Source organism: Callithrix jacchus, chromosome 3 (assembly GCF_049354715.1).
Source record: "Callithrix jacchus isolate 240 chromosome 3, calJac240_pri, whole genome shotgun sequence".
NCBI classification, from domain to species: domain Eukaryota; kingdom Metazoa; phylum Chordata; class Mammalia; order Primates; family Cebidae; genus Callithrix; species Callithrix jacchus.
The window spans coordinates 143,290,507-143,314,053 of NC_133504.1; the positions used below are offsets into that span (position 1 = coordinate 143,290,507).

The following is a 23,547-nucleotide window of genomic DNA, read 5'->3' on the forward strand; positions in this document are numbered from 1 at the left end:
TGCCTGTAATCCCAGCTACTCAGGAGGCTGAGGCAGGAGAATTGCCTGAACCCAGGAGGTGGAGGTTGCGGTGAGCCGAGATTGCGCCATTGCACTCCAGCCTGGGAAACAAGAGCGAAACGCCGTCTCAAAAAAAAAAAAAAAAAAAAAAAACCACACACACACACAATGGAGACCTATGAAAAGGTCACAGGAGCAAGTTCAAAGAAGAATAATATGAATATCAAAATGAATTACAGTATATATAAATCATACGTATGGGTTAAACACCATGGATACCAAAAAAGGCTAAATTTGTAAGTCACACATACAGTTTCTCACACCTTAAATAAGAATTTATGACTTGAAGTGGTAAATGGTGAAGTGTGAAAGCTCATTTTTAAAGTAGAATGCCAACTAATAAAAGTTAAGAGAAATAATAGTTAGATAATCACTACTTTGAAGCCATTACAGTAATAACTGATTAAAGGAAAAATTATCACTGGAGCTAAAATCTCTAAAAAGTTTGAAGAGGAACAGGGTATTTAGTCTTTCCACAAATTACTTATTAAATACAAAGGAAAAAATAGTAACTTTGCAGAAACCCAAAGGACACCACCACAACTAAGTCATTAGAATTATCATTACTCATAAAATAATGTTACACACTGACATCATGTATCTCCAAGCCAATGCACTGAGAAGGAAACATCATCACTTACATAGTCTTCCTGCCCAAAAAGCAAAACCTTAATCTAATCATGAGAAAATATCAGGCAAACCCAAAAACAATCTATTAAACAACTAGGTTGTACTCTTCTAAGCTTCAATGTCGAGAAATACAAAGAAAAGCTAAGAAGCTGATCCAGATTTAAGAAAAAGAAAAAGATAACATAGTTAAATTTAATGAGTAATCCTGGATTGAATACTAAATCCATGCAGAGAGAAAAGATTGCCATAAAAGGTATTGAGATAATTTGCAAAATTTATAGCCTGCAATTAGATGAAAGTACTGATTTACTATTTGATTTTCTGACTTTGATAACTGTGCCCTATGATTATCTAACAGAATGTCCTGGTTCTGAGGAAATACATGCTTACGTACTTAAAGGTAAAGGGGCATGATGCCTACAATTAACATTCAAATCGCTCAGTAAATGTTTTTGAGAAATTATAAAGCAAATATGACAAAATGTTATTACTGGCAAATCTGGATAACAGTATATGAAAGTTCTCTGTACTTTTTTTTTTTTTTTTTTTTACAATTCTTTGTAAGTTTAAATTTTTGTCAAAATAAAACTTTTTTTTTAAATGACAACAACAAATGAAGGAGGCATAATGGGGGCTTCTAGGGGTAATGAAGACATTCTTTATCAGTCTACATCCTGGTTTACATAAGTATGTTTAGTTTGTAAAAATTTAATCAAGCTGTACATTCCGATATGCCACTTTTCTGTATGCATATATTTCACAAAAAGTTAAAATGAAAACTTTCAAAGGTTAAGCAAAACATTCTGATGTATTAAATATAAAATTTTACTTAACAATGCCAATTTGCTGGGCAGTACAGAAAGTTGGAAACCCAGTATTCTATTGATAAAGTACGAAAAAATATTTTTAAAAGTTCTGTGCAAGCATATCAACACTTATCTATACATTAATATGGCAATCTAAGATTTTAAACAACGGAAATACAGTGCTTAGGTCAGTAGTACAGCTAAGCCTTAAATATCTATTATGCACCCTGCATTATGCCTTAATAAATAACATTTACTGTTTTCTCCTTAAGGTCAATACAATTTTACTTTTAAAGATGTCTATCCAATCTCCATAAATATGATAAATAAAACAAAAAAAAACAAACTTGCCTAATGAGTTGTGGCTGCTGTCCTTTAAGTACAAAAGTAACAGTGTTGACAACTTAGGTAATTTCTACAGGTAACAGTGGTAATTATTCATTTTTGGTTTTTTTAATAGTGATAGCCCTGCTAGTACTTTCATTCTTTCTTTACTTTCTTTCAGCTGTGACTTACCTATATTTGCTCTCCATCTCTTCTTAGCCAATGGCCCATCATTATAACTCCCTTGGGTAAACACTCATGTTCCTGTCCCCTTTATCCCTTTTTTATAATTGCCTGATATATCAACTTCTGTTAAATCCAATTCTAGCTAATCTTCATGAACACTCATATACCTGACGAGAGTCAGAGAAACACCCAAAAAGCAGCTGATTTGTCTCATTTTAAATCCATGACTATCAATCTCAAGAAAAGCTGAAAATATACAGCAGTCTGCCCCCTTATCCTTGGGGATACATTCTAAGACCCTCAGTGGAGGACATATTCTAAGACCTCCAGTGGATGCCTGAAGCTAAGGATGACACTGAACTTAATATGTACATATTTTTTCTATACATACATACCTATGATAGAATTTAATTTAAACACAGTAAGAGATTAACAACAATAATAAAAGAGAACAATTATATTATGTGAGTGCAAAGTAACTGTGGTTTTTGCATTATTGGAATCTGCAGTTTGCTATTGGAATATATTCTTAAATAAATGTGGTTATATGTTATTTATCACTTTAATGGGCATTTCTCGCTTTATTTTTATTTATTGCTAATGACTTACTTGCCGTTTATGTTTATTTTAGACTATGGAAATGATGTTAGACAAAAAGCAAATTCGAACGATTTTCTTATTTGAGTTCAAAATGGGCCATAAAGCAGTGGAGACAACTTGCTACATCAACAACATATTTGGCTCAGGAACTGCTAATGAACATACAGTACAGTGGTAGTTAACAGAAGTTTTACAAAGGAGACAAGACCCTTGACTGGCCACTGGAAGTTGACAACCAACTGACAGTAATCATCAAAGCTGATCCTCTTAAAACTACACGAGAAGTTGTCAAAGAACTCAGCAACAACCATTTTACACTCATTCAGCATTTGAAGCAAATCAGAAAGGTGAAAAAGGTCAGTATGGGTGCCTCATAAGCTGACTGAAAATCAAAAAAAAAACCACCATGAAGAGTTGTCTTCTCTTACTCTAAGCAACAACAATGAACCATTTCTCTATCAGATTGTGATGTGAGACAAAAAGTGGGTGTTATATGACAGCTGGAGATGACTAGCTCAGTGGCTGGACAGTGATGCAGCTCCAAAGCACTTCCCAAAGCCAAACTTGCACCAGAAAAAGGTCATGGTCACTGTTTGGTGGTCTGTTGCTGGTCTAATCACTATAGCTTTCGGAATACCAGCAAAACCATTATTACATCTAAGAAGTATTCGCAGCAAACAGATGAGATGCACCCCAAACTGCAATTCCTGCACCCAGCACTGGTCTACAGAATGGGCCCAATTCTCCTCTACCTCAACACCTGACTCCAGGTTGCACAACCAATGCTTCAAAAGCTGAACAAATTGGACAACAAAGTTTTGCCTCATCTACCATATTCATCTGATCTCTTGCCAACTAACATTTCTTCAAGCATCTCAACAACTTTTTGCAGGGAAAACGCTTCCACAATCAGCAGCATACAGAGAATGCTTTCCATGAGTTCGTCAAATCCCAAAGCATGGATTTTTACACTACAGGAATAAACAAACTTATTTCTCATGCAAAATGTGTTGATTGTAATAGTTGCTATTTTGATTAATAAAGATGTGTTTGAGCGTAGTTATGATTTCAATTTCACAATCCAAAACTGCAATTACTTTTGCACCAACCTAATAACAATATGCTGTAATAAAAGTTATATGAATGTGGTCTCTCTCTCTCTCTCTCCAAATATCTCATTGTACCATACTACAAGTGACTGAATCCAAGGAAAGAAAAACCCAGATACGGAATAGTGCTGTACAGTTTCTCTCCCTGCATCATCAATTTTGTACTCTAACTCATTCCCATCAGCATATAAAAATACTGTAATTCCTCTCATCTTGGAAAAAAAAAGCCTTCTCTTGGATCCACACTTCACTCTAGCTGTCAAGCTACTCCTTTCACCTAGTTTATTCACACAGCTCCAAAAGACTATTTCAGACCTATTTTCTTCTCAAACACTCAATGCTACCTTTCAAAGGCCTCTTATTTCCAACAGGCTCACTCTTACTAGGTAAGTCTGCATATTATTTTGCTGGGAAAAAATGGAAGCAATCAGAAGAGAACTTTCAATTATTCCCATTCCCTTATCCACCTACCCATCTGCACCGGTGCCCTGTATCCTGCCTTCCTTCCTGTTCTTATGAATGAATTGTCCATGCTTCTACTTAAGGGCAACCCCTCTACTTGCACATTACATCTCATCCCTCTGGCCTTATTAAAGGACATTGTTCTACAACTCCCCTGTCTCACATCATCAATTTCTCCTCTAGTAACTCATTCCCATAAATATACAAAATGTTGTAATAATTATTATTTAGACAGTGTCTTGCTCTCTCACCAAGGCTGGAGTGCAGTGGCGTAATCTTGGCTCACTGCAACCTCCACCTCCTGGGTTCAACCAACTCTCCTGCCTCAGCCTCCTGAGTAGCTTGAACTACAGGTGTGCGTTGCCATGCACAGCTAATGTTTGTATTTTTAGTAGAAAGGGGGTTCTGCCATGTTGGCCAGGGTGGTCTCAAACTCCAGACCTCAACTGATCTGCCCATCTCAGCCTCCCAAAGTGCTGAAATAACAGGCATGAGCCACAGTGCCTGGCCAAAATGCTGGGGTTTGTTTTGAAAAAAATCTTTTCCTGACCCCATATTTCCCTCCAGATACTGTCTCATTTCTCTGGCCCCCAAAGAAAGAAAATAGTCTGCCAAAAAGTGCCCATATTTTCTCTAATTCTTTTCCTCCCATTCTCTCTTGAATCTATTCCAAAGTCTTTTATCTTCCCTTTATACAAATGAAAATGATCCTGGTCAGGATCACCAATGAGCATCAATAAAATCCAATCGTCATTCTTAGTCTTCCAACTTCTTGACCAATCAACTGGATTTAATATTTGATAGTTGACATTTCTCCTTCTTGAAACACATCGTTTTCAAAACATACAGTGGGTTTTCTTCCTATTTCATTCATTACTTGACCTTATTGGGCTGCTCTTACTAGTTCATCCTTATTTTGCTGACATACAAGGGAGTGCTCCAAGGCTGTCTCTTACCACTTCTCTATCAATACTTACCTCTTATATGGACTAATTCCATCTTATAATTTCATTTAAATAATATTTAAACACTTATTATACCAAATTGATTATCTCCAGCCCATACTCTTCCCCTCAATTCCAGATCCATATAGCCAACTTCCTACTCAAATTTCCCACTTGCATGTTCAATAGGCATCTCATTTTTATTAGGTTCTACACTGAATTCTTCTTCCTCCAATAATCACTCCTCCTTATGCTCTCTCTTTTCCATCTCTGTAAATGACAAATCCCTCATTCTGGTTCAGGTGATTAGAAAAAAAAAAACCTTGGATTCATCCTTGTCTGCTTTTTCCTCTACAATCTATACCCAAATCCATCAAGATAGCTTATTGGCTTACCTTCTGAAATATATCTGGTATCTGACTACTTCTCAGCATCTCTACCACTATCATCTTGGTCCAAGTCACCATTATCTCTTCCTAGATAATTGCTGCAACCTCCGAATTGTCCTCCCTGTTTTCACCCACCCTAAGTAATTCTGTAGTCTGTTTTTAGAAAAGCGACTAACTTGAAACTTTAAAAACCTAAATCAGATTATTTCATTGCTCTGCTCAAAATCCACCAGTGAGTCCCCATTTATTTAATTTATAGGAAAAGCCAAAGCCTTTATAATGGCACTCACAACCCTATATAATCTGGCCCAAATTCTGAAAAGCCAATCAACAACAAAAAAATAAAAGGTAAAGTACAGAAAAACTACTGATTTTTAAAGAGTTTAAGTATAAAAGCAAACATCTAGAGTATTTTCTAGGTACCAGACACTGTTCTAAAACACTTTATATAAATGAGTCCACTGAATATATATAACTACACTGTGAGGGAAGTACTATTACATTTTACAGATGAAGAAATCAAGGCATAACAAGATTAGGGAATTTGCCCAATGACAGCAGAGCTATTAAGCTGCAGAGCCAGCATTTGAACTCCAGAAATCTGACTCTAGAGTCCAAGCTGTTACCATCACTCTATACTGTAGAATACCATAAACTGAATGAATGTTAACCTCTTAAAAAAATGGACATGCCAAAAGAATACTAAATATTAAAATATAATATATTACTATGTATTAAAATCTTAGCTATCATTCTTTAACCAAACATTTTATGATATATTTAGTTCAAATAATCACATTTCATTTTATCTATGACTATTCGCAAAAATACTGGATTACTTTATGACATTTAATTTTAGCTGAAAGCTTCAAAAATCTTTGTCTTAGAGTTAGACTAGATGCTACTATAAGGTATCTTCCTGTATTAGATTATTCTAAAATAGCTCTTATAACAATATAAAACTGCAGAATAACAAAAACAGAAAGAGTTTAACCAAGTAACCCAAAAGATAAGTGATCTGGCCGAGGACTAGTAATAGGTGGGTTATTAATTTGTTTCAGGCCCAGACTTAAGTTATTTTATCTAGTCCAATATTAAACTACTGACCTCAAATTTCGCTAGTCTGAGCCTAGCAGCCTTTAGCGATTTCGTCGTAATGACATAATAAGGTAACTATTTGTCACATTTAAGTAAAAAGGACAATTTCTAGCATATTTGCCTCTTACATCTGATACCTTATGGAATATATTAGGTATTATCACATCAAACCAAACAACAAAAAATAGTTTCAATTTTAAAGGTTTTTCCAAGCCAAAATTTCAATAGCCTTTCACTAAAATCAGCAAAACACTTTTAAGCCAATAGATCTAGACTTAGAAGTTGAATAATTCTTTATTATGTAAGAATAATAAAGGAACAGGAAACAGCCAATACTACTATTACCACCTCTCTTGAATGAAAGATTGTCTCTTAACACACACACATAACTATATATCACACTTCATTTCTTGCTTACCTAGACTTTTTTAGATGGAAGAACATCAAGAAGTTTCTCATGAAGAATTCATTTTGTACTAAAACAAGGTAGAATGTTCCAGTTTTTTGGTAGAACATTCAGAGCTTTTATACTTAATATAGCACAAATACAATGTAAAGATACCAATGTCTTATAATAATTGAGTTACAACTACATAACTAACCTGCTTGGTGGGAGCCCAGTCTTGAACAAAGAAGGAGGAGAAGTAAACTCAGCTTTTGTAGAGGGAAGTGCTGTTTCTTTCTCTGAATTTCCAGTTCTTCCCTGCTGTACCTTAAAAAAAAAAGGTTATTAGCTTGTTTAATTTACCAGAATACTCAAATATAATGGACTTTAGATGTTAAAATAAGTTTATAACATATAATTTGAAGTTAAACACAATGAATATTTCACTGCTAAATATTTATTAAAATTAGCCTATTTTAGAATAGTATTAGGTGAAAGGCACCAAAGAGAAAAATCGGATCAAAATGTTCCAACTATCAAAAAGTTCACATTAATAACACTTAAAAGCGGAATAAACTGTAATTCTTTGGCACCTTCATAAATTCCCCCAGATCACCACAAATTAAGTCCCAGATAATTGATCATGACTTTATGTTTCAACACGAAGTCATATTCTTCAAGAAAGGCCTTGAAGAATTTTCCCATTCTGTGTTTACTACCCTTATTCTAAGAAAACAATAGGTAACTATTTTAGCCATTCTGACCATTTTCTATTCAGACTGATTTCCTGTAACACAAATGTCAATAATCTGCTACTGTACATCCATACAATTTCTCCCATTTTCCCATCACCATTAACAATACCTCCATCCTGCCAGTTCAGAAGGCTTAAAAGCTTGAAGTCAATCATCCGTCTTAATTTAATACCTCTTTTTTCTTTTTCTTTTTTTTTTTTTTTTTTTTGGAGACAGGGTCTCACTCTGTCATCCAGGCAGATTGCGCCACGAGAGTACAGTGGTGCAATCTTGGCTCTTACTCCAGTCTCCACCTCCTGGGTTCAAGTGATTCTCTTGCCTCAGCCTCCCGGGTAGCTGGGATTACAGATATGCACCACCATGCCTGGCTAATTTTCATATTTTTAGTACAGACAGGATTTCGCCGAGTTGGCCACGCTGGTCTCAAACTTTAGTCCTCAAGTGATCTGCCCACCTCAGCCTCCCAAAGTACTGGGATTATAGGCGTGAGCCACCACGCCCAGCCTTCTCTTTATATTAATTTTAAAACCAGTTATCTACTTATTCCATAACTCCTCTAAGATTTGCCTATCTTTTCTGCTCTTCCTAGATCCTTGGCGTGTAGTCCAGTCACATTCCTCTTGACTGTTGAAATGACTTCTTTATGCTCTTTTACCTTTATACTCACCTTTTTATCTTAAAATTATTACCAATCTATTCAATTTAAACAAAGTTTAAGTTTCCTTACACTTAAATAATATCACACCATATTTTATATGCTATTTAAATTCTATTTAAATTCAGCATCACCCTCCTTTCCCAGGAGGTAAAGAACCCATGTCTCAAGACATTCTGACTGATATATTTGAACCACCGATTCAATTCCAAAATCATCTACCTCCCAACTAATCATTATGCGAGGAAAAAAAAACTCTTTTACATTTAAGCCATTATAGTCAGATAGATCTCTTATTAATAGTGCCCAGTCCAATTCCTAATTGATACCCTCATATAATGAGCGTTTTACATTTAGTTTATTTGAATATGAGTTCTGCTGCTTAAAAAAAAAATCAATTTAAATGCCCTGATTCTAATGAGAATCAGCACTAAGGCAATGGGAACAGAAAGAAATAGACTTGATGGGTAAAACAGAGAGGATCTGGTGAGAGAATGTAAACATAAATCATTTATCATTTATTGAGTGTTTATTATGTACCAGAAGCTGACAGAGAAACACAACAGGATCCTGGACCTTAGGGAAAAAAAAAAAACACCAACAATCAGAGCAATATAATAAATATTATGAAAAAAATCTAAGGGATAAAAGATGTTATAATAACACAAAAAGAAATGCATTGCTCTGCCTGGGGATGTCAGGAATATTCAGAGTTGGCACTGTTGTCCCAAGTGCTCCCTTGGCCACCAGTAATTTCAATATAACTTCTTTCACATCTAACAGACATCTCAAAGTTACCATGGCCAAAACAAAACTACCAATTTTCCCTAATCTGATCCTCTCCACGTCTTCCCCATATAAATAAATGGCACCATGATCTACTGAGCTGCTCAAGGAAAACAAAGAACTGTAGAAATTATCTAACACATGTCAACACCCAATATGTCAACTTTACCTTTACAACATATGCCAAATTTCAATCTGTGATCAGTAACTTTCGTGGAAAACACAGCTAGCAGTTCTCTGAGGTTTGTCATTTGTAAAGAGAGTCACACAGACATTCCAGACTATTTACAGATCATTTGGTTTACACTGAGAGCTATCACTTCACTTTTGTGTGGCAGAGAAATGAGATTTCATTAATTCCTTTTTGAATTTTTTATTTTTATTATGAATCTTCTTATGAACAGATACAGACTACCTAATTTGGCCATGATATGAAAACAGCATGGACATAACTGCCTTCAGAGAAGATGCATGCCACTCCATTCATGAGTACCCTTCCCCTCAGAGGAGATAAGAATAAACCGTGTTTGGAACACCTGGATTCAAGCTCTAGTTGCACAGCTCACTCTCTGGTGATCACTGATCCCTCTAGCTAACTTTACTGAGTCTACCAGAAGAGGAATGAAGGAAAGATACTCAACCACCCAAAAGAATTTTATCATGGCAATAGTGTGATTGCTTAGAAGTTCCCACACAAAAAGAAATCATTTGAAAGCACCTGGGATGATACATTAGTGTCATAGGATTTTCTTCTTCCTGGTTTCTCTTTACAGGAAAAATAACATAAATTCAAAAGGATTCCAGTATGAAGAACAATTACTTGCCTCCACAACAAAAATATCTTTTTCTGCACATAAACATTTTTGCATCAGTTTAAAAAAAATATACCTTTTAATGTCTTAGAACTTTCTAATGGTAAATACTTCAAAACTCAAAATTTCCCTTTCATACTCCCATAATTCTCTAAAAGTATTAAGTTTGCGTATGCTTCAGTAATTTTGTTAAGAAAAATTGAAATCAATTGCACCGACCATTTGGTTTGCACAACGAAGAGAAAATAAACGGTTCACTAGTTATTTGTATAAAGAGACTAAGAAAGAAGCTATTAATTGCCACGAATTTTATGACAGCTATAATGTTTATAAAAGCATGATTTTTTAAATTTTATAAGCAATATCCATTTAAGATTGTAAAAGAAAGCATAAGATTCTAATTGTAGTTCATTTCATCTCAACATGGAAACATTCGTTTTTGAAGCTTTTTCTCACCACGTAATTTTAAGAGGCTAATGTTTTATTTCCTTTGAAGTTCTGTTATAACCTTGATTATTTTGTATAGGTAAACCCTTTAAAAGGCCTACTTAATGTCTAAAATACAGTTATGTCTGGGTGCTGTGGCTCACACCTGTAATCCTAGCACTTTGGGAAGCTGAGGCAGGTGGATTATCTGAGGTCAGGAGCTCAAGACCAGCTTGATCAAAATGGCAAAACCCCGTCTCTACTAGAAATACAAAAAACAGCCAGGCATGGTGGTGTGCACCTAAAATACCAGCTACTTGGAAGGCTGAGGCAGGGGGATCACTCGAACCCAGGAGGCGGAGATTGCAGTGAGCCAAGATCGTGTCACTGTACTCCAGCCTGGGCAACAAGAGCAAAACTCTGTCTCAAAAAAAAAAAATCATAAAATACAGTTACGACAATGCAGTCCCACTCAGGGTGATACTTATACACAAGACGAGTGCTCATTATTATAACAGGATATGTTGAGGTGCTTTTCACTTTGTGATGCTGATATATATAAATAAAAAAATCAAAAAAAAACATACACACACAGAATTCCAACACATTATGTCCCATCCTAAAACAGTACCTGGCATGCAATAAGTACTCAATAAATATTTGTTCTTTGACTGACTTTGAGTATCAATTGAAATGTCACTTCTTGAAACTCCACAGAACATGTAGTTTATAACTATATCATCTTTGGCATGGTTATTTAATTAATACCTAAATTTTCCCATTAAGTAAAACAAACTTCTGGACTATAGCCTCCATGTCTATTATGCTGACCTCTCCACCAAAGCCTAATATGCTTCCTGGCACACTCAATGCTCAATTAAAAACCAGGAAGGAAGAAGAGGAAAGGATTAGGGAAGAGACATGGGAAAGACAGTAAAAGAAAGAGAGGCGGCGAGTATGGTGGGAAGAGTATTTATAATAGGGGAAAGGTCAGAGAAGATATTAGGAAAATGGGGCAGATTTTCATACACGCAAAAGTTGCTCGTGTTTCCTACCTGTTTTCCCTTAATTTCTTCATAATATACTCATTATATTAAACAATCCTGAAAATCTTCACTATTCCAGCTTTCTAGTCAACTTGCATTATTATCCATTTGTTTGTCTTCAGATGTTACACTCAAGATTACAGACTCAAAATTTGTCTAATTAGAACATAATGAGATTATTTCACAGAACCTAATAGCTTAAGAAATGATCAAAGACATTATGACTCATTTCCTAAAAACAAATTTATGTTAGATCTGACAAATCCAAACAAAACTTCAGTCTATAAACTTGAGAAGCTAAATACCCAAATTATGCTACCACTGTACTAAAAGTTTTAAAATTAATTTTGAAATTTCCTTTGGCTGCCTATCATAGCTTCATTATAAAAATTTAACATTACAAACAATATCTTAAAAACAAAAAAAAAAAAACAGCCAGGCACGTTGGCTCATGCCTGCAATTCCAGCACTTTGGGAGGCCAAGGCGGGCAGAACCCCTGAGGTCAGGAGTTTGAGACCAGCCTGGCCAACATGGTGAAACCCCATCTTTACTAAAAATAAAAAATTAGCCGGGTATGGTGGTGGGTTCCTGTAGTCCCAGCTACTCGGGAGGCTGAGGGAGGAGAATCACTTGAACCCAGGATGTGGGTCTCAAAAAAAAAAAACAAACAAACAAACTATTAAGTAAACTGTGTTATATCTAAATAACAAACTATGCAACAATTTTAAATTATATTTATTTTAAAAATTTAACAACTTAGGAAAACATTACTACATGTTAAGTTCAAAAAAGGAAAAACAGACAACTTTGTTTAACTGTCACAATTTTGTTTCAACCCACAAGAAAAAAATTAAGAAAGCAACAAAATTCAGAACTTTGAAATTAGATTAAAAAATAGCAACTGAGCAGATATAAAAAAAAAGAAAAATCCAAATCCTAAGTCAGCAATGAGAAAGCAAAGACAATGTCATGGTAGGCACCCGAAAAATTCAGGAATTGAAAGATCCGGCTACCAGAACATCTGAATCAGCCAAGTATATACCCTCGAGACAGAATACTGGAATATTTTATCTGAAAAAATCAGATTACCACAAAAAGAAAAACACCTAAAGATACTGACATCAGAGAATGTGAAAAAAAAAAAAAGTCCTCCAGTGAAGCCTACAGTCAGCAAGTTCTATTCAGATGCACAGCGCTTCCAATCAATTTTAGCAGCCCACCCTTACATGAGTGTAAGGCCAACAATCAACAAAAATTTCAGAAAAGTCAAGGTGAGAAGCTAAAAATAACCAACTTAAATAATCAAATTGAAAACAGACTACACAGGAAAAGAAAATCTAACAGAAACAAATAGCCTATTATTAATATCCTTTGAAAGAGGGGGGAAAAGATACTGTATTACTGTAGGCATAAATAATAAGACGCTACAAGTAAATAATAAAGAAAAATTTTCTTTGAAATTAACAGTAGAAATTAAAACAAGGTAGAAATATTATAAGAATGAAAAAGACCTATCTCCCAGATAATGGAAGCAATACAAATAAAGAGAAAAAAAAATTAGAAGACCATTCAAAGATATCCAACATTTATCTACAAAAGAAAAGAAAGCAGAGAAAAAAGTAAGTGTCCCATACATGAAGAATGAGTGCTTCCAAATCAAGAAGGCGCAACTGAGTGCTTGGTATAATGGATGAAAACAGACCAACACACATAACTGTAAAATTTCAGAACACTGATGACAAAGCTCATACATGGGAAAGATCTATGCAGTGCGTACAAATGAATAAAAAATATTTTAAGAAAATGTTTTAGTGAAGTTTTTGTTAATATACATGCTACCTATTCCCACCAGTCACTTCTCTCTTGCCCTTCACTCTAACTACATAATTGTTTTTGCACCCAATTGAGTGACTTTATTTTTATACCTATTAAATGTCTTATTTTGCTTTTTAAAAAAACTTTATCCATATTGAAGTATATAAAAGGCCTCAAGAGTGTTAAAACACTGTTAAGTGTTGAAGCTGTATGATAAGCACCTAAGGGTTCATGTGTACTATTCTACTTGTTACTGTGTTTGAAAATTTTTTAATGAAAAGTAAATAAAGTTATCTTAAAGAGGCTGATGGGTTGTCTCACACTTAAGAATGAAAAGATTCTATTTGCAGTAGATATGAAAATAAAATTTAATTCTTAAATCCATTCCTTTGCCCATTCACCCTCATGAATGAGTTCAGGCCCTACTTCATTTTCATTCCTACAGTATGGCAACAGCTCCCTACCTGTTTCATACCCCTTTTATTCTACAGTCCACCGTGTTGCCAGTTTCTTTTCTAAAAACAAGATCGGCACTTTATTCTACTGCTCAGGAACTTTCAAGCAGCTTCCTACTGGCTACACAAATGTTTGCAGGCTGTTTGAAATCAATGTCCTGCTTATGATGGCTCTATTTCCACCATTTCCTACAGACTACAATATACATTAAAAAAAAATGTTTGTCACACACATTATTAATATCCACCCCATTCCCAAGTCAGTATTTCTACGAAACACATTAGCATTTAAATACATTATCAAGGCAAGAAAACCATGAAGACTGCACCCATCAAATTAAAATCCTTCGTTCAGAATCCAATCAGAATGGAACACTCTATGAGTTCCTCTCACATAACCGAAAGAAACTTCAAAATAAATTCTTCAGTACACAGTATGTATATAAAATACATATTCACAATAGCTACCTTCAATAAGACTGACCCCTAGGAGTTTCTTTTTATTCTCTTTTTAAAAGTCTACCACAAAAAATGAAGTATACAGAAGCTAACAGCTTATGATGGCAGTTCTCATTTCTGTTAGAAGAAAATAAAAAGCACTGCTGCTAATGAACTAGTTCACTAAGACAACTTCTCTACTCACTGTAATCAAGTTTAATATATTCAATGCCTACATGGACAATATAACCTAAAAGAACCTGATGACCCTTTAAAATACAACAGACATCATCACATACTTTCAAAATATTTGCGAAAGAAGAACCAAATACTTATGCAAAGTAGGATGCAAATTAAAATTATCTATACAAAACTGGGTACAGTAGAGTGGTTGTATCTGTAGTCACAGCACACACAGTGCATAAGGCAGTATGCTGGGTATTCTGGTGGACAGGGCTACAAACCCAAAAGGGAAGCAGAGGTGTCTTTTCAGCCCACAAAAGTTCCCTGAGTACACAACCCAATCTAAAAGCCACTCCCAATCTTCATCCCAGTGTCATTCAATACAAGAATCAACTACTAAGGTAAAGAAAAAAGAGTACACAATCAGGTTTCCATAAAAGAACAATGACAATACAGTATTTTTCTTTGGACTGGGTCTGTGATCATACCATGAAATGGAGAAGGCAGAAATCAGACTTGATATACAAAAGTTGTACTATCAACCTCAAAGTCTCTCACATAAACCTACTCCTTTTAAATACCAACATTTAAAATCAATGGCTTTGAGTTCTTAAAGACTCTCAGAGAATGTCAAAGATTTGTGAAGGTTATCTTGAACTATAAAGGCATTACAACAATGATATCAGTGTTATATAGCTAAACAGCATGCCACCTTCCTTACCGTTTTTTTAAAAATAAAAAAGTCCCCAATTCTATTGATAAAGTATTATCTACAATAAGAACTTAATCTGTTGCCACTAACTTTTCTATCCTACAAACATGTTTTATGACTTGAAAGCATAACATATAGCAAAGAATAGTTTTACTTGGCATTTGTTAGTACAATAGGCTATAAATTCACATGCTTGCAAAAGTGGAGATAAAACAACAATCAGCAAATTTGTAAGTCACCAGGAAGCTGAAGGTTTGGAAAAAAGGTAGCTATTTCCACTTTAATTTTGCCCCTTGAGTAGTGGTATGGGAGCAGACTCAAGAACAAAAAAATGAGAGCAACCAAGGATAATTTACTAAAATTCACCTTAAAAAGATTGAATCTGCCATCTTGGATCTCTGCACCTGGTGTAACTTCCATAGTACAGTCTTCGGCCTAAGTTAAATAACATATTCCCCATTAAGATACCACATAATATTTAATTAATAGGCCATATAAAGACAAACTAGCTGTGGCTAGTCTGTGATTTGAAAGTAAGAACATCAGATAATTATTAATATAAAACTCTAAAAGGGAGGGAAGGGAAAAACAAACATGGTAAACAAAATGGAATTTTTAAACTATCATATAACATTTAACCATCTTTATAGGAAAGAGATTTATCTGGGGAGTAAAAGTGGGACAGTAGACAAGCCAAGGGTATTCCGGAATATTTATTAATTACCGTAATTTTATTTGTAGTAGAGGTTACTGGTATAACTTCAAGTCCCATTCGTATCCTCTTTTGTTTTTCACAGTAAGCTTTCCAAGTATCTTCATTAAACCCATAATTAAAATAATCAGAAAGATCAGCACCTAAAGATAAAACACACCTTTAGTGTACGAATATTTCAGTTCCATTTTTATGTAGCATCAAAAATAGACTATAAAAATACGAATTTAGAGTTCTATTAGTTATCACGCCATCATTTGTGGTGACAAAAAGACTATAAAATTTTTTATCAAATTATTTCCTTTAGAAACACCACTATAATAAACAATATGTAAGTCTACATTTTAAGTAATACAAGGCCACCAGTATTAGTAATCCAAGTCATTCTTATTCATCATTTGCTTAAGACAATTAAAATTATAATAAAAAATAAAATTCTAAATTGATATTCAAAAATATTTTCTGATGACTTCAAGCTAAAAATATTGAAATTCATATAATCCACAATAATCTTACCCGGTTTACGCCATGGTTTATCTTCAAAAGAATCCAAATCTACCTCTAAAAGTGGAACTCCATTAATGCTTCCAGGTGCATCAAGGTCTACTCCTTTGACTTTTGTTCCTGTTTTATAAATTACAAAATGAAGAAGCTACACTTGCAAGAAGCTAGGAGATACCACTGACAAACAGAAGATAGAAACACCTGTTTACTATTCCTGGCACACAAACACACAAACAGAAAACACACACCTTTTTACTATTCCTGGCAAAAAACACAGCAAGGGCTCCAAGCAAAGCAGAGTCTAAAATATGTGCTACTGGACTTTTTGTTTTTGTTTTTTTTTTTTAAAGACTCAGTCTCAGTCTTATCTGCCAGGCTGGAGTACAAAAGTGTGATCTCAGCTCACTGCAACATCCGCTTCCCGGAGTCAAGCAATCCTCCTGCCTCAGCCTCCCAAGCAGCTGGGATTACAGGCGCCCGCCACCATGCCCTGCTAATTTTTGTATTTTTAGTAGAGACAGGGTTTCACCATGTTGGCCAGGCTGGTCTTGAACTCCTGATCTCAGGTGATCCGCCCACCTCAGCCTCCCAAAGTGCTGTGATTACAGGCATGAGCCACCATGCCTGGCCAGCTACTGGACTCTACAATAAAGGTTTGCCAATCTTTGTGATGTATGGTCAAAGATTACTCTTTAAAAAGAGTATTATCTCAAGAGTTTGACATTAGCCTGGTCAACATGGCAAAATCCCGTCTCTACTAAAAATACAAAAATTAGTCAGGCATGCTGGTGGGTGCCTTTAATTCCAGCTACTTGGGAGGCTGAGACAGGGAGAACTGCTCGAATCCAGGAGGCAGAGGCTGCAGTGAGCCAAGCTTGCATACATAGGTGACACAGAGACTCTATCTCAAAAAAAAAAAAAAAAAAAAAAGAGAGAGAGCTATTACCACCTTGGCCAGGCACAGTGGATCACACTTGGAATCCCAACACTTTGGGAGGCCGAGGCAGGCAGATCACTTAAGCTCATAAGTTCAAGATCAGCCAGAACAATATGGTGAGACCCTGTCGCTACACAAAAATGCAAAAAATTGGCCGGGCATGGTGGTGCACGCCCATAGTCCCAGCTACTTGGCACGATGAAGTGGGAAGATGCTTTGAGCCCAGGAGGAGGTTGCAGTGAGTTAAGATTGTGCCACGGCACTCCAGCCTGGGTGACAGAGCCAGACTCTGTCCCCCACTCCCCTCAAAAAAAATCAAAAAGTGATTATGACCTATTTAAGAAATGTGTCTTATTTCCCTATTGATGCAACAGAAAATACAAATTTTACCTGTGGTTCCATAAACTCTTCCTCCTGTCTTAATGTTAAGATTTACAGGTGCTGTACCATAACTCCTAAAAATATAAACACAAAAATTATCCTAAAAACCTTAAACAAAAGAGTAATATATTACATTTGTACAAATAAATTATACACTCATAGTAAGTGGATAGAGTGACACGTTTCATTTCTATTTTTAATTTTTAAATTTTGTAAAGAGGAGATCTCATGCCATGTTGTCCAGGCTGGTCTTAAATTCCTGTACGCAAGCAATCCTCCCACCTTGGCCTCCCAAAATGCTGAGATTACAAGAGTATGCCACAGCAGCCAGCCAAGACATTAAAAAAAATTTTTTTTTTAAACTAATATCTAAAGTCTGTCACTTGCTGAATAAAAGACAAAAACATTTTTTAAAAGTCTGACTTGTTTCTTTGCCATTAACTCAATATTCCACTGTAACAAACTTCACAAGAAATAAGGTTAAGAAGGGAAAAACAGTTTACACCCATTGTCTTCATTCAACCCCTTGCCTCCCAGTTATTAAACGTACAGCAATCCTAAGCATAAGTAAAATTCCTCCAACTTGTTGCCAAATCCAGTGGTCTTTCAGTTCTTCCTGCATTTGATATTGTTAATAAATCCTTTTTCAACTATTCATGAAGTGCTTAGTCCATAATAGGAATTTATTGACATGAAACTCTAAAATAAGTCTAGCATGAAAGCAGAACAGTGTTTGCTGGTGGTAGCGTGGTTAATGACCAAGAGGAAAAACGAGGGAAGCTTCTAGGATGCTAGTTATGTTTCATATCTTGATCTGGGTTGTAGTTACATGAATGCATACATTTGAAAAAAAAAAATTGAGCTGCACCTTTTTAGATGTAACACACAGTGAAAAAGAAAAAAAAAATCTGAAGTTGGACCAACCCACATTCAAATGTTTTGTCAACTGTTAGCTGTGTAATCTTGGCCAAGACACTTAGACTTATATAAAAGTATTTGAATATTTCATTGCATTTACACTTGTATAAATAAGCCTTGTGTAATTTTCTGTAATATGGGGCTACAGATAGTTCTTTACATTTTTATATAATGGACTTATATACGAGTAGTATTATCAAATATCTTAATTAAAATAGACTTTTCTGGGGAAGTTAGAAAGAAGAAAATCGAAACGGGCAAAGAAGAACCAATTCCCACTAACAAAAAGATATCACTAAGACCTCAAGTCATAGATGTTTTCAACAATAAATTTCTCACATTATATTCATGTTATATATTTGGTTCTTTTCTCTCAGAAGTTCAGCCAACTGGACTTCATATTCACTGCTTTTGGTCTAATAATGATTACTTCCATCTTTTGTCTTGAATGTACTAAATATAGAAGACTTAGGTTTAGTTACGTTTGCACTGTCATTTTTCTTTTCTACTTAAAAAAGAAAAATATAAATGCAATAAAATGTTCAAGTAATTGTATCAAATACCTGTAGCTCCACAGCTAGAAATGCAAAAATGATAAAGGGGACCAAACATTACTGTCAAGCAGTACTATCAAGTACTATCAAGTACCAACTTGAACTGTTTAATCATTTTATAGACTGATTAATTCACGTAATGCTTACTGAGCACCAAAACCATGTCAGGTTCTAGGTTAAGGAAAAAGTATGAGAAGCTGCATAAATATGGTTTCTGTCTTCATGATGTTTACATTTTGCAATCCAAATTCAGCAAAAGTGACTGAGAGGTATCTACATATGATGTACATTTCTAACTTGAAAATCAAATGTACAAAAATCAAGGATTGTCTCTAAATTGTTCTTACAGGACCGCTACAGAATAAAATAGTATTTTTATAAAAGGCTTAGCTGTAAGTGTTCAATAAATGAGCTTCGTTGCTTTCCAACCAGCTACTTTCTATTTCCCATTCTGCCTTTTAAAACATGATTTTTCTTTTTTAAGCCACAAGCCTTTGTATTCATTCTGTGTAGAAAAGCTTAGTGGTATGAAAAATTGCACATACGCCAATTTGATATAATGTCCAATAGATCCCCACAAAGTCTGACACCATTCTATATGCTAGATCCCACACTTGGATTTCCTACAGGAACTTCAAAATAAACATGCCAAATGAATCTATTTTGTGGGAGGTAGGTGGAGCAGCGCCCACCTGTATACAATTAACTGCTCTAGAAATCTTTAAGTCATTGAGCCCTTTAGCTCCTCCTCCATCCACAACCAACCAGTTACCATGTTATTTGCATTTCTTTCTCTTTATTCTTTGAGTCAGGATCTTACTATATTGCCTAGGCTGGCCTTAAACTCCTAGGCTCATGCAATCCTCCTACCTCAGCCTCCCAAGTCCAAGGGACTACAGGTGTGTACCACATGCCTGACTGTATTTCTATTTCTCAATTACACAAATATACCATTTTCCCATTCATCTATCTACTAATGCTGCTGCCTTAAGTCTAGATTATCATCTCACCTGGACAAGTACTTCACATCTATTAGTCAATGTCTCTCCATCTAATCCATCTCAACTACTGCTGCTAGTTATCTTTTCAAATAATATGACCAGTTTAAAAATCTAACCAGGTGTCCAAGGGAGAGAATACCATCTTGGGTCCTTAGTTTCTGTTTCTGATTAGGCCAGTAAAGCCCCTTCATCACCCCCTTTTTTCCCACTTATCATGGGACACAGACACTAAAAACCATGGCTTTGGGCGGCTAAAAGCCTAAAACAAAGCAAAACACAACAACAACAAAATAAGGAAGGTTGGACAAGGTTGTAGGGTTCTACAAAGACATAGCAAAAGCATCCTAACTCGTTCCATAAGTGATTTCAACGATCTCTTTTCATCTACCTTATCCTCCAGCCATGTATTTTTAGGCCTTGCGTCTACTACATTTACTGTTAAGCAGTGTCCTCCATCTAAAAACCACTGTCTCCCATCTCAAACATTATTTAAACAAGTTCAGATGTTACCTCTGGGATCCTCCCTTCAAAACTTGCAGGCTTTTAGCAACTCTCTTCTCAAACCTTTCAAATCACTTTGTACACGTTTCTACTCTAGCACTTATGTTGCACTGAAAATAGTTACTCACATGTCTGTCTTCCTCACTACTTCTAGAAAATAAGAACTATGTTATAACTTCTTGTATTCTCATCATTAGTTAATACATTTACAAATAAAAAGTTACTGTTTTCATATAACTTTATCTAACTAGTTAACTCCAGGAAATGGTGATTTTACCAAGAGTTCTTTTGTAGCATGGTAAATGTAAAAAAATAAAATAAAATAATGAAACTGACCACAGATGGCTTGATAAAGGCACATTATCTTTACTACTCAACAAAATGTCAGAGAAATTATGTCTCTAAATAGTATTTATGGCTGGGTACAGTGGCTCACACATGTAATCCTAGCACTTTGGGAGGCGGAGGTGAGTGGATCACCTGATATCAGGAGTTCGCGACCAGCCTGGGCAACATAGTTAAACCCCATCACTACCAAAAATAAAAATAAAAAAATTAGCCAGGTGTGGTGTCGGGTGCCTGTAATCCCAGCTACTCAGGAGGCTGAGGCAGGAGAACTGCCTGAACCCAGGAGGCGGAGGTTGTGGTGAGCTGAGATCACGCCATTGCACTCCAGCCTGGGTAACAAGAGCAAAACTCCATCTCAAAAAAAAAAAAAATTTACTGAGTACATAAATAGATGAATCTCAGAAATAGGTAACAAACTACTTTCCAAGATAATTATTCCTACTTTAAGACTAGCTTAAAACTTCACACTTTACTTTCATATAAAATGAATTTTGTAATAAAGGCATGTTACCTAAAATAAAAAAGGCTATTTTGTATTTCCTAACAATTTACAATAAATCAATCCAGTACTGTTCCTTGAACACAGTGTGTTCTTTAAATTTGCTTCTGAAAATGCTGTGCATAGTAAATGTTTATCAAATTTCATCTTCGCACTAACTTTGTTTTCAAGGGATATATCTTGAAATACAGAGGTAAAACAAATTTACACTCTTCACAAACACTTGTAATTTACTTTCAAAATGCATAAAAAAAAATCAACAGATAAATGGTTAAAGGCATGGATACAGGAATATGAGTTCAAGCAAATAAAGCAAAATGTAGATTGTTTAATCTGATTATGGGTAAATGAGCATTCACAGGTCAATTCCTTCAACTTTTGTGAGCATTTGGAAATTTTCATAATCAAATGTCTAAGGGGAAAAAACCTTCAGAAACAACTGTAACTAAATAACATTCAATTTATTTAGTTAATAAACATTTACTGAACACTTACTATATTTAAGGCAATGTGAGAAAGATAAAACTTCATAAATCACGGTTTCTTGCTTTTTGAAGGGTTTTGAATATAACAGTTTCTACTCTATAGGAATCTAAAGAGTCTAAAGGTAGTAAATATGTATAAACATAATTACAATGCATAAAACTGAAAATCGCTATAAGAAATAAAGCTCAGTAAGCTACTATGAAAGTCCATGTACATTTAATATTTGAGTGCAATTTCTACCAAAAAAATAGTCCCATTCACAATCCAAAAAAATTGTCATTTGCTTCAAATTGTTCTATAACTTATAAATACAAATAATTTTATATATAGTAGTTAATGAACATACAATTGTTACAATTTTATAAGTGTTCCTTTTGCATAATGCAGAACTAGTGAAATTAATGAACTTATTTTGTTTCCAATGCATAAGCTATAATAATCACATTATACAGCCAATTTGAAAAATAAAAAACATTGACTCTTATTCTATCATAACTGAATCCCAATTCGTACTTCAATGCCTTTCCCTTCCAATCTTCTGTAAGATTCTTTATGTGCTCAATGAGTCAATGACAGTCCATTCACTTTGTCCAGTTTATAGAATATAAAAGTTGAGACAAACATTGGTCTAAAGTGCCTATAGGAGAATTAAAAACCTGAAAAAACTATTAAGAATGAAAAGAAATACTTTTGATATTGTTTTTATTAAACAACAGAAAATTAAAACCTAAACTCAGGTTTGGATAAGTAATAAAGTGAAGTTATAATAAGTACAGATATAAATTACAATTTAAGGATTTCTAATTCTAACCAAAGATTTTATAGCACACAATTCTTTTCTTTTTCTTGAGACAGAGTCTCACCCTGTCACCCAGGCTGGAATGCAGTGGCACCAGCTGGACTCACTGCAATCTCTGCCTCCCGAGTTAAAGTGATTCTCTTGCCTCAGCCTCCAGAGTAGCTGAGATTACAGGTGCCCACCACCATGTCTGGATAATTTTTGCATTTTTAGTAGAGACAGTTTCACCACGCTGGTCAGGCTGGTCTCGAACTCCTGACCTCAGGTGATTCGCCCACCTCAGCTTCCCAAAGTACTGAGATTATAGGCATGAACTACCACATCTGGCCTAGTGCTCAATTCTTTTATAAAAACACTTTAAATTCAGGATAAAAAAACTGCTGCTTCCATGTACCTTTGCCTAATTAGTTAACTTTATTTTAGTAAAGAAGTATCTTCAGGATGACACTTTAACAAGAGCTCTTTTATGTTAAAATAGGAAAATGTAAAAACAATGGAATCAACCACTGAGAGTTTGATATAGGCACACTACCTTTGCTATATAGCAGTTACACAATTGCTACTTACTAAAAAATAACTTACCCATACTGTGGTGCTCCTGTTTTAATGTCTCCTATAGTGACATGAACATCATCTTCATCATCATCACTGTCACTATCACTATCATCTTCAGTCTCAGTCACTTTCTACATGAACATAAACAAATTAGAAAATACATTCAATAATCCATTTCAACATCTAATACTAATAACTAAAAAATAACCACCCTGGCTTTTTTTTTTCTTCTTTCTTGAGACAGAGTGTCACTTTGTCACCCAGGCTTAAGTGCA

At 35.0% G+C, this 23,547-nt stretch overlaps 1 protein-coding gene across 50 annotated transcripts in view; it reads right to left on the minus strand.

The window, feature by feature from the left end:
- Positions 1–23,547, minus strand: part of FIP1L1 (factor interacting with PAPOLA and CPSF1) — a 78,968-nt gene that overhangs the window by 48,840 nt on the left and 6,581 nt on the right. For 17 of the 50 annotated variants that reach the window (XM_035292371.3, XM_078366057.1, XM_035292369.3 and 14 more), the window contains 6 exon segments: positions 23,300–23,403; positions 17,621–17,685; positions 16,306–16,413; positions 15,802–15,932; positions 15,444–15,512; positions 7,211–7,320 (listed from right to left, as the gene is read on the minus strand). In XM_035292371.3, coding sequence (XP_035148262.1) covers positions 7,211–7,320; positions 15,444–15,512; positions 15,802–15,932; positions 16,306–16,413; positions 17,621–17,685; positions 23,300–23,403 — 587 coding nt within the window. 50 annotated transcript variants of the gene reach the window in all.